General features: G+C 41.6%; 1 protein-coding gene across 1 annotated transcript in view; it reads right to left on the reverse strand.

Moving 5' to 3' along the window:
- The window catches only part of Synj2bp (synaptojanin 2 binding protein), a 39,762-nt gene extending 30,754 nt beyond the window's left edge, over positions 1–9,008 (reverse strand). The window contains exon 1 of the mRNA XM_085830520.1: positions 8,833–9,008. Within this exon, the coding sequence (XP_085686646.1) occupies positions 8,833–8,896 (64 nt within the window). The 5' untranslated portion in view covers positions 8,897–9,008. The remainder of the gene's footprint in view (positions 1–8,832) is intronic.
- Between the last annotated feature and the right edge of the window lie 3,689 nt (positions 9,009–12,697).

Genomic DNA, 12,697 nt, shown 5'->3' on the forward strand with positions numbered 1-12,697 from the left:
CAAGAATTGACAAATGGAACCTCATAAAATTGCAAAAGACACTGTCAATAAGACAAAAAGGCCACCAACAGATTGGGAAAGGATTTTTACCAATCCTAAATCTGATAAGGGAGTAATATCCAATATATATAAAGAACTCATGAAGTTGGACTCCAGAAAACCAAACAACCCCATTAAAAATGGGGTTCAGATGTTCCAACCAGTAAGAAGGACACATGCTCCACTATGTTCATAGCAGCCTTATTTATAATAGCTAGAAGCTGGAAAGAACCCAGATGCCCCTCAACAGAGGAATGGATACAGAAAATGTAGTACATTTACACAATGGAGTACTACTAAGCTATTAAAAAGAATAAATTTATGAAATTCCTAGGCAAATGGATGGACCTGGAGGGCATCATCCTGAGTGAGGTAACCCAATCACAAAAAAACTCACACAATATGTACTCACTGATAAGTGGATATTAGCCCAGAAATTTAGAATACCCAAGATATAAGATACAATTTGCTAAACGCATGAAACTCAAGAAGAACGAAGACCAAAGTGTAGACACTTTGCCCCTTCTTAGAATTGGGAACAAAACACCCATGGAAGGAGTTACAGAGACAAAGTTTGGAGCTGAGACGAAAAGATGGACCATCTAGAAACTGCCATATCCAGGGATCCATCCCATAATCAGCTTCCAAACGCTGACACCATTGCATACACTAGCAAGATTTTGCTAAAAGGACCCAGATATGGCTGTCTCTTGTGAGACTATGCTGGGGCCTGGCAAACACAGAAGTGGATGCTCACAGTCAGCTATTGGATGGATCACAGGGTCCCCAATGGAGGAGCTAGGGAAAGTACTCAAGGAGCTGAAGGGATCTGCAATCCTATAGGTGGAACAACAATATGAACTAACCAATACTCCCCCTGGAGCTCGTGTCTCTAGCTGCATATGAATCAGAAGATGGCCTAGTCGGCCATCAGTGGAAAGAGAGGCCCATTGGTCGTGCAAACTTCATATGCCTCAGTACAGGGGAATGCCAGGGCCAAGAAGTGGGAGTGGATGGGTAGGGGAGTGGGTGAGGGAGCGTGTGAGGGACTTTTGGGATAGCATTGGAAATGTAAATGAAATAAATACCCAATAAAAAATATGAAAAGAAAATGGGGTTCAGAGTTAAACAAAGAATTTTCAACTGAGAAATACTGAATGGCTGAGAAACGCCTGAAAAAATGTTCAACATCCTTAATCATCAGGGAAATACAAATCAAAGCAACCGTGAAATTCCACCTCACACCAGTTAGGATGGCTAAGATAAAAAATTCAGGTGACAGCAGATGCTGGTGAGGATGTGGAGAAAGAGGAACACTCCTCCACTGGTGGTGGGATTGCAAGCTTGTACAACCACTTTGGAAGTCAGTCTGGAGGTTCCTGAGAAAATTGGACATAATACTACAGGAAGATCCAGCAATACCTCTCCTAGGCATATACCCAGAAGTTCCAACTGGTAATAAGAACACATGCTCCACTATGTTCATAGCAGCCTTATTTATAATAGCCAGAAGCTGGAAAGAACCCAGATGTTCCTCAACAGAAGAATGGATACAGAAAATGTGGTACATTTACACAATGGAGTACTACTCAGGTATTAAAAACAATGAAATTCTTAGGCAAATGGATGTATCTGGAGGATATCATCCTTAGTGAGGTAACCCAATCACACAAGAAGTCACTTGATATGCACTCACTGATAGGTGGGTATTAGCCCACAAATTTAGAATATCCAAGATACAATTTGCAAAACACAAGAAAAATCAAGAAGAAGGAAGACCAACATGCGGATACTTCACTCCTCCTTAGAATAGGGAACAAAATACCCATTGAAGGAGTTACAGAGACAAAGTTTGGAGCTAAGACAAAAGGATGGACTATCCAGAGACTACCCCACCTGGGGATCCATCCCATAATCAGCCACCAAACCCAGACACTATTGCATATTCCAGAAAGAGTTTGATAAGGGACCCTGTTATAGCTGTCTCATATGAGGTTATGCCAGTGCCTGGCAAATACAGAAATGGATGCTCACAGTCATCTATAAGATGGAACACAGGGGCCCCAATGGAGAAACTAGAGAAAGCACCCAAGGAGCTGAAGGGGTCTGCAGGTGGAATAACAATATGAACTAACCAGTACCCCAGAGCTCATGTCTCTAGCTGCATAAGTAGCAGAAGATGGCTTAGTCAGCCATCACTGGGAAGAGAGGCCCCTTGGTCTTACAAACTTTATATGCCCCTGTACAGGGGAATGCCAGGGCCAAGAAGCGGGAGTGGGTGGGGAGGGGAGCAGGGCGGGGGGAGGGTATATAGGGAACTTTCAGGATAGCATTTGAAATGTATATAAAGAAAATATCTAATAAAATAAATTAATAAATAAGAAAAAAAGAAAAATATATTTACAAGAAAAAAAAAGATGACTTCAGAGGAGAGGGTTCTTAGCCTGAGTTTTGACCAATGAATAGGAAGAAGTATTAAGATGGAATCTTAGAAAGATTGATTTCACACTTATACTGAATAGTCTCAAAAATTCAATCTCTGCTTACCTGGGCGATTTCTCTCTTGAATCTCCTAAACTAAACCTCTTCTATACCCAGACTGGTTTATTCACTGATCTAGAAATACATTTTTTTCCTAATATTATTATTATTATGGCTAAGGCTCTCTTTACCCATAATCCTGCACTAAAACATGTCCTTTCTATAAAGCCTCTTTAAGCTTATCAAAAAGGCCCTTACCTCCATCCTTTGACCTTTTCCAGGATGGAGTCTGGGATGGTTTATCTTTATTGCCAATTTATTTTAAATCACCTAGGGAGCAAACTTCTGGTCATATTTAAGAGAGTGTTCTTGGAAACCTTAACAGAAAGGAAGACTTTATCCTGAATGGAGGTGTTCTATGGTCTGGGACCTAGGCTGGATAAAAAGGGGAAATGAGTAGAACATCAGCACCCATCTCTCTGCTCCTTACTGTGCAGGGCAACACGACCAGACCCTCACGTTCCGGTTGCTGGGTCTTTCCTGCCATGATGGAGGTTGCCCTCAAACTATAAACTCTCCCCTAAATTGTTTTTGTCAGTTATTTGTCACAACTAATACTGGGTCAGACTAGCATGCTCTTTCATGAAGCCCTCTTCCTTTTCCTTCCTGCTACATAGATACACTCACAGTCCTTAACCACGTGAACCTTAGTAATCAGATTTAACCCTTTGCATGTGAATACATGTCTCTATTGTACTATAAATTCCATAAAGGGCTGGATTTCCTGTAGCCAGAGAAAACAGAGCAAAGACAGAGCACTATAGTCTCCAGTCTATTTAACAGGTGCAGGAAGGAGTAAGTCACAAAACTGTCAGCATCTGCAGTTAAGTGGGAAGCACAGGACTGGAAACTAAATGCTAGACGAGTGTGCAGTCTCAGGTTCTCACCTTGATGTGCCCACCTAAAAACTTTCCACAATGCAATTTTTACAGCTTTTTTAAGCATTTTTTTTTATTTATTGTATATATGTGAGTACACTGTTGCTCTCTTCAGACACACCAGAAGAGGGCATCGGATCCCATTAGAGATGGTTGTGAGCCACCATATGGTTGCTGGGAACTGAACTTAGGACCTCTGGAAGAGGTCAGTGCTCTTAGCCACTAAGCCATCTCTCTAGCCCATTTTTACATCTTTTTACATGTATTAAATCCCTCTAAGCAATAGGTATGCTATAACAACAAAAACAAAAAAGAAAGTTAAGGAAAAGGTTAACAGTCAAACTCTTAGGTACTGTGGTGGGAGAAAACATCTAGTACAGTAGAATCAACAGACCTGGAGTAGACTCTTAGGACTCTTGCTGGCCTTAGACCTTGAGCAAGTCTTTAATCTCCCTCGGACCACTTCCCAATCTAATAGTGTGGATTAAACACCTACTATTTAAGAGTTCTATAAGGTCATCACTCGGGAGGCAGAGGCAAGCAGATTTCTGAGTTCAAGGTCAGCCTGGTCTACAAAGTGAGTTCCAGGACAGCCAGGGCTATACAGAGAAACCCTGTCTTGAAAAACCAAAAAAAAAAAGAATTCTTAAGATCTAAATAAGCCTATGTGACTATAAACAGAGACTCATTTAGCCTAAACAAAACATAAAAAAAATGAGTATAAAATATATATTAGTACACTTCCAGAAAGATACTTCCTTAATTATTCTATATGAAAGCATTGTGCTAAGTATCCCTTCCTTTAAAGGGCCTCTACAGACAATAAAGATATGGACATTTCTTCTTTCCTCTCTGAAGATGGCAGATTGCTAAAACCCATTGAGCCCTTATATCTGGATACTGGAACCCTAAGAATACTCAGTTGTTCAATCTTTGGTACAGAGAATAAAAGTTAAATTGGTCTTGTCATAGTGTTCAGAATAGTGAGTCTTCACAACTTTAAGATCTCTAAATCTGATATGAGAAAAAGTGAGAGCCTCCAAGTCTTGTTCTAGAGGATAAAAAATGGACCATTCAACCTCTGGAAGCATTTGAGATTACGACTACTGCTTTTGACAAATATTTAGATTACCAGCTAAAATTGTCAAAAACCTGGGGACCAGAGAGATAGCTCAGCAGTTAAGGGCATTTGCTGCCCTTGCACAGGACTGGGTTCATTTCCCAGTACCCACCTTATGGCTCACAACCAGCTCCGGGATCCTTAGCAGTCTTCTGGCTTCTGTAAATACCAGGTACACATATTACACATTCAAATGCAGACAAAACATTCATATGGATAATTTTTAAAAATCTTTTTTTAATGATAGAAATTATTTAAAATAACATAAGGAATGAGCCCAAGAACAAAAGCAAAACAGTCTTCTGAAATCAAAGACTGCCGAGATTTTCCTTACTAGGGCGAGGAAGCAAGCACAGGGCAAAGGCCAAGCTACATACCTTTTCCTTTTCACCCCTTAGACACTCATTTCATTGTTGTGACTTTCCTATGATTGTGGGCTTGTTTGTTTTCAGTAGGTTCATTTGCCTTACTAAACTGTAAATATCCAAGATTCTTGTCTGATACAATACTGGCACAGATAGTAATCATACACACACTCACCCCGCCAAACCAGACAGTGCTGCCTGCAAACAGTAGTGCATACTCCGAATCAGAGGCTTCTTATATTGCTCCTCTAGAAAGACTTCTATGACACTATCAAAATTACCTAGACATTGTCAGTGGTAATTCCTGACTTATTCCCTGTGTCTCTCCATGAAGATTCTGAGACCAACGGTGCCACAGACCAGGAATCAGCTCTAGGAAGTGATAAGCAGGAACTTGAAACCTTTCCTTGTTTACTGAACCAACAAACTTCCAACGATTTTTTTTAACCAAATTTAATCCTAAATTTGTAATTACTTTTTCCTAGCAAGTTCAATGATTTATATCACTGTAATTTGACTGGTACTGGAATCAACTAAGAGATTAGCCATGAACAAAATATAAAGGATTTTCTTGATGAGGTTTTCTGAAATGGAAAGACTCACCCTAAATTGTAGACAGTACTTTCCAGTGTCAACCAGATAGGCAGTTCAAGGGAAAAAGCTTGCTTTTTAAAGCTGTACTTCCTTCACACTTCCCTGATGAGTTTAATCACCCACCCTGTTAGTAAATGCGTAAGTCTACCCTGTTGCTGCTGTTCCTGCTGTTGCCACATTTCTGCCCTGCTATCAGAACCCTTCATCACTGGGATTCCAATATGGACTAAAGGCCAGTGACTCTCAAGGCATCCTCCAAATTGTCAGCACCAAGTTGGGTCTGCTGAGCAGCTATCAGGCTCTCAGCCTTCACTGTGCAAGTAGCCATTGCTAGACTTCTCAGACTTTACCATGTAAGCTAATCTAACAAATTCCCTTTTGATACAGATATTCATTCTATTGACTTAATTCCTCTAGAGAATCCTGACTAATGACAATGACTAATAATTTAAAATATTTTATAGGGGCTGGAAAGATGGCTCAGTGGGTAAGAGCACCCGACTGCTCTTCCGAAGGTCCAGAGTTCAAATCCCAGCAACCACATGGTGGCTCACAACCATCCGTAACGAGATCTGGCGCCCTCTTCTGGAGTGTCTGAAGACAGCTACAGTGTACTTACATATAATAAATAAATAAATCTTTAAAAAAAAATATTTTATAAAAAGTCCAGAAACCACTCAATGGAACTTTATTTTTAAACAAATAACTATACAATTCAAAAATAAACCCTTTTGTGTAAAAATATGTTAACTAGCTATAAGTATTCCTCTTATTTAGTCTTTTGAAGCTTTTCCCTGCTCTAATCTTTGAAGGAAAATACTAAGACTAGAAACTTTAGATCTGTAAATTCAATGCTTAGAAATTAGACAATGCCTATTCAAATACCCAAAAGTTCAAACAATGATATTAAGTCAAATTTTATGCTTAAAGCAAGAATAATATCAGAAGTCTGCTCTTGTCAGAAGACCTGGTAATACTGTGATACCACGGCTAAGAGACTCTATGTCCAAGTATATTGGGTTCTTACTATGTGGCAAGAAGACAACCTCAAACATCACAAAAAGTAGTATCATGGTAGGTTATTTAGGTTAAAGAACTAGATGCCTTAATGCATTTGCAAAGGGAATCAGAAACGTGTATCTCATTGATCCTATGGGTTCATTACCAAAAGTTTAAAAACACATTTAAAAAAAAAAAAAAACAGACTTTTATTTACAGATCTGAGACTGCTGGGTGAGAGAGCTCATCGGGTAAGAAGTATTTGCCATTAAGTCTGACAACCTGAGTTCAATCCCTGGAACCCACACGATAGGAGGAGAAAACTGACTCCTGAAAGTTGTCCTCTGACCTCTACAGGCCCCTTCCCCAACAAACAAACAAACAAAAACACATAGACACACAAATGTAATAAAAATCCATTTCTACTACCTTAATCTCAAAGTTCGAATGAAGAATTAAATAAAATAAGAAAATTAGATTCAAGAAACTTGGGCATATTGAAAAGCCTTGGGCAAAAGTTTCTGAGTTCAGTTTAGGTTTCTACTGCTGTGAAAAAAACCACCATGATACAAGCATGAAGGGATGAAAGGAGTTACTGAATCCTAAACAGACCATCATGAAGAGAAGTCAACACAGGCCTGGAGACACAACTGAAACCGCACTACTTACTGCCTTGCTCCTAATGACTCACTCAGCCTGCTTTCGTACAATCCAGGACCACCTACCTGCCCCATGGTAGCACAGCCCCCAGTGAGCTGGACTCTCCCATCTCCATCATCAACTTAAAAAATGGCCAACAGGTGTGCCTACAGGCAATCTGATGGGGGCAGTTTTTCTCCACTAAGGTTCTTCCCAGATTAACTCTAGCTTCTGTCAAGTTACCTCAGCACCCCCAAAGAGCTACCCAGAGCAAAGCTTCTGTATAAACCACAAAGATTAGCAGAAAGTTATTCCCATAAATACGATCAACTTCCAATTTTCTCATAACAGGAAGACAAAAAATATGACTAGTTCTGAAAGCTGTGCTTTACACAGAATAGTCAGCAGTGATTAAGCTATTGCAAACTTATAGATGAGAAAAGTTAACAGACTATGCTAAGTAGTGGCCATCAGAATAGAAATTCACAGTAACCAATGATTTATTCAACTCTTGGAATACAGTATTTAACAGAACTTACTGGAGTCAGTTTAGCCATTCACTCACTAATGGCAACAGTAACAAATACACACTGCTTACCATATGTCAAGACATTGTCCTAAATATTTTCCAGAGAGCAACTGGCTTCATCCTAACACTATATGTGAAACACTTCATTTCATAACTGTCTCCATGTTACAGAAAAGAAACTACAAGCATCCATCAGTTAAGTTATTCTGCCAATACATTAAAACAAGCAAAAAATAATAGTAATAATAAAATAACAACAAAAAACTGGTAAGATGTTAGATTAAAAAAAAAAAAAACAAAAACAAAAACAAAACAAAAAACCTTGGCCCTAAGTGGTGAACCCTAAACCTAAAATGTTAAGGCCATAAAGAAAACTGCAAAGCCTAAGGAAGGCAGTGACACGATGTAGTAATCCAGCAATGAGCATCCATGAGGAAGACCACACAGCAACGCTAAATGGGGATTTTCCTGTCAGAATCACATGAAGTGTTTGTTTCAAGAATTGTTTGATCCACACTGAATCCAAATCCCTAAAGAAAACAACATTTTCATTTTAATATTTTGCTAAAAAGTAAAAACGTAAACGCCCAAGTAATGCTGGTCAAGTAGCGCCAGGTCTGAAAACTTCTGTAAAAGGTCTCCTCCGCCCGCTTTAGCATTCCAGTTGATATTGTAAATTGACTCCGCAGAAATGCAGGCAGGGACCCTAGCACCGGAGAAACTGCGAGGCACTCCGAAACACACACACACACCGCCATTCGCTGCTCCTGTTTTTACCTGAACGGGCCCTCGGCGAAGAAACAAGGATGGAGCAAGCAACTGAATAACGGATACGGCGGCTCCCACACGCTGGCTAAACAGCGGGCTTTTTCCTGGTCTTGGCTATTGCCACCAACAGCAAGAAAGCCGTCCTGGCCATAAACGCCTGCGGTAATCCGACTGGATTAAGGGGCAGAGTCCTTGGGTCCGTTATCTAGCTAACAAAAGATGCCAATGGACTCTTTGCTCCGTGCCCGATAGCGTTCTGGGAAGCCGCTCGGTCGGGGCCTGCCTGCTCTCCAGTCAGGTAAACCCGGCTCCGCCAAAGCAAGGGACGCAGCAATTACTCCCTCCACGTCCCGCGCCTACCCGAAGGTCCTCTCGTCAGGTTGATCTCTTCCTCCGTGACTAAATAATCCACCCGTCCGTTCATATCTGACTGCTCTCCGGGCGGAAACCCGGGGTCAGCGGGTGCCCAGAGCAGGTGAAGGTGAATCAAGCTCCGCGCCGCCTCCCTAGCATAGCTTTTACAGTTTCCTCAGCGGCCAGACCGGAAAAGGAAACCGCGGGCACTGGGAACGTGGAGGATGCTGGGAGTGGTGGTTCTCTGAGCCCACCAGCGTTTTCCGGTACTTCGCACTGTTCTCAAGGCAGATCCTGAGGAGCCATGAGCAAAGAGGGGTATAATGCTCGCCTACACTGGAAGAGCATGTGGGAAGGAGAGAGGGTAATAATGGTATGAGATAGAATTACATTGATACTTTTGACATTTTAAATAAAAATCTCAAAATATCTACAAATGTATGTGCGTGTGTGTGTGTGTGTGTGTGTGTGTGTGTGTGTGTGTGTGTGAGAGAGAGAGAGAGAGAGAGAGAGAGAGAGAGAGAGAGAGAGAGAGATCTTTTATGAGCCTCAAACCAGTCTATGAAAGGCATCATAGGCAAAGTACCAATGAGATTGCATACCTGGGTGGGAAATTGTAACCTTTTGTGCAATACAGATGAAATCCAATGTGATGCCCCATGTAAGAAAACTTGGTAACACTGCTTCGAGTTCCTTGTTAGCAGACCACTGTTTTAGTTAATAAAATGTATCCAAATAAAAAAAAAAAGAAACCTCTCTCTCTCCCCCCTCCCCCATCTCTCCCCCTCCCCTTCCTCCCCCTCCCTTTCCCTCTTACCCCCTCTCTCTCCGCCCGCCCCCGTTTCTCTCCCTCTCCCTGTCCTCCCTTCCCCTCCTCTCTCTCCCCTCCCCACCCCATCTCTCTCTCACATAGCAAATGTTTACTGCTTAAAGCAAGGCACCTGGTCTGACACTCATCACAGGAAGTGAGGATTTCCCTGATATTTACATCTGAGAGCATTGTTTTCCAGGGCCTTATGAACAAGATTTCTTAGAGCTGCCAAGACTCTTACTTAACATTTAAATAGATGTATATATATCCCTGGCTTGCATTTAATAATAGGCCTATCTAACTTAAGAAATGTGTACACATACAAAGATACAGAGAAAAGATAATCATAGGCTTGTTCAAGAAAAATCCTCCAAGCAAAAGGAGGTGAAATATCCTTCTTTTCACAAAATGATTGCAAGACTTAAGATGTGACTTTCCAGCCCATCTTGACTTTTAAGATAGGACATTCCAAACAGAGGTGAAGAAACTTTCAGGGATCAAAACTACAAAGGCCTTAAGGACCAGTAAGGTGGCCATAAATATGTATGGTGACTCAAGGGACTCCTGTGGTGTTAAGAGAATCAAAGACTGCATAATCAGACTATGGTATTCAAACTTATGGTTAAAAACCAAACCAGCAACTCAGGTTTATTAAAACAAGTCAGAGGTGGATTCTATAGGAATGAGACAGGACAAGAAGGCAGGGAACCTGAGGTATGAGAGAAGGATCCTGTCATCTCCAGGTCTGATTAAAACCTCTTGCCGGGCCGCTGAGATAGCTCAGCAGGTAAGAGCACTGACTGCTCTTCCAAAGGTCATGAGTTCAAATCCCAGCAACCATATGGTGGTTCACAACCATCTGTAACGAGATCTTAGGAAGAAGAAAGGAGGAAGAAAAGAAAGGAAGAAGGAAAGAAAGAAGGAAAGAAAGAAAGAAAGAAAGAAAGAAAGAAAGAAAGAAAGAAAGAAAGAAAGAAAGAAAGAAAATTACCCATTTAAAAAAAAAAAAAAAAAAAACTCTTGCCAACCGAGCAAGGATTCTAGCACAATGAGCAGCATTTGCTGTAAAGGCTGCTGACATAGACTTAATATTTCTTCCCTGCATAGATATTGTATATAAAATTGTCAATGTCCTAAGCCTAAAACCTCAATGTGTATGGCTCTAGGTGGACAGGAACTTCATTCCTTTCTCTAGAAATTGTCTGAGAATCTTAAACCACGTGTAACATGTCCTACCTTCCTTTATTTGTAGAACTACACCTCTACTCTGTCAACTGTACCTGTCAGGTGCCCCTCCACAACCATCTACTAGTAAGACAGTGACTTCAAACTCCACGTAAACCTCATAGATAACTACTTTAAAAGCAATGAACACATAGCCATGCTCTTTATTGTCCCTTACTATCTTTTGAGTGCCTTGTTTTCTAATCCTCATCTATGATGTTTTATGCTTGACCTAGGGAGTGGCACTATTGTGAGGTGTGGCTTTGTTGTAAGAAGTGTGTCACTGTGGGGGTGGACTTTGAGAGACTGGGATTGCACTGAATCTGTACATTGCCTTTGATAGAATTGTCATTATTACAATATTCTACCAATTCATGAGTATGGATAGTTTTTCTGTTTTCTAGTAGCTCCCTGAATTCCTTCCTTCAGAGATTTAAAGTTTTCCTTCTACTTCCTTGGTTAGATTTAGTTGTAGGGTTTTTGTTGTTGTTGTTGTTGTTGTTGTTGTTGTTTTACTTTTATTCACTTTACAGCCTGATCGCTGCCCCCACTTCTGGTTAGCCTCTCCCATAGTCCTTCCCCAATGCCCCCTCTCCTTCTCCTCTGAGAGGGTGGAGGCTCCCCTGGTTATCCTTCCACCCTGGCACATCAAGTCTTTGCAGGGCTAGGTGCATCCTCTCCCACTGAAGCCAGACAAGACAGCCCAGCTAGAAGAATATATCCCACAGACAGGCAACAGCTTTTTAGGATAGCCCCCATTCCAGTTGAAGACCAAGCTGCGCATCTGTTCCATATGTACAGGGGGACCTAGGTCCAGCCCATGTATGCTCTTTGGCTGGTGGTTCAGTCTCTGAGAGCTTGGGTCTGTTGGCTCTTTTAGCCTTCCTATGTAGTTCCATCCCCTTTTGGAGCCCACAAGCCTTCCCTCAACTCTTCCATAAGAGTCCTCAAGCATTATTCACTGTTTGGCTGAAGGTCTCTGCAATCATCTGAGTCAGCTACTGGGTGGAGACTCTTAGAGGACATCCATGCTAGACTCATGTTTACAAGCATGACAGAGTATCACTAATAGTGTCAGGGATTGGTGCTTGCCCATGAGATGGGTCTCTAGTTGGGCCACTTATTTCTTGGTCATTCTGTAGTCTCTGCTCCATCTCCAGTCCCTGCATTTCTTGTAGGCAGGTTAAATTTGGGGTCAAAGGTTTTGTGGCTGGGTTGGTGTCTCTATCACTCCACTGGGGTTCTTGCCTGGCTACAGGAAGTGGCCTCTTCAGGTTCCATATATCAAATGCTGTGAGCTAAGGTCATCCCCATTGATTCTTGAACAAGTCTACCCCAGGTCTCTAGTATGTCCACAAGTTCCCCCACACACACTTTCCCACCCTCATCAGTTGCAGATTTGCATTGGTTCTCGTGATGATCTGGCCATCTCTCCTGCCTGTCCCCACATTCAATCCTGAACCTCCCATTCCCTTCCCCATCCCCTCACCCACACAGTTCCCTCCCTCCATCTGCCTCCTATGACTGTTTTATTTCCACCTTCTAAGTGAAATTCAAGCATCCTCACTCATCCACTAGAAAGTAGGGTTTGTTCAATATACAAAAATCCATCAACATAATCCAACAATATAAACAAACTGAAAGAAAAGAAATCATATGATCTCTGTGAATATGCTTGACCCAGGGAGAGGCTTTATCAGGAGGTGTGGTCTTGTCAGAGGAAGTGTGTCACTGTTGGGGTGGGCAATGAAACCACCCTAACCACATTAAAGGCAGTTGTCTCCTACCAGCCTTCAGATGTAGGTGTAAAACTCTCAGCTCCTCCTGCACCATTCC

Source organism: Mus caroli, unplaced genomic scaffold, assembly GCF_978045245.1.
Source record: "Mus caroli unplaced genomic scaffold, Mus_caroli_1 scaffold_14, whole genome shotgun sequence".
Taxonomy (NCBI): Eukaryota; Metazoa; Chordata; class Mammalia; order Rodentia; family Muridae; genus Mus; species Mus caroli.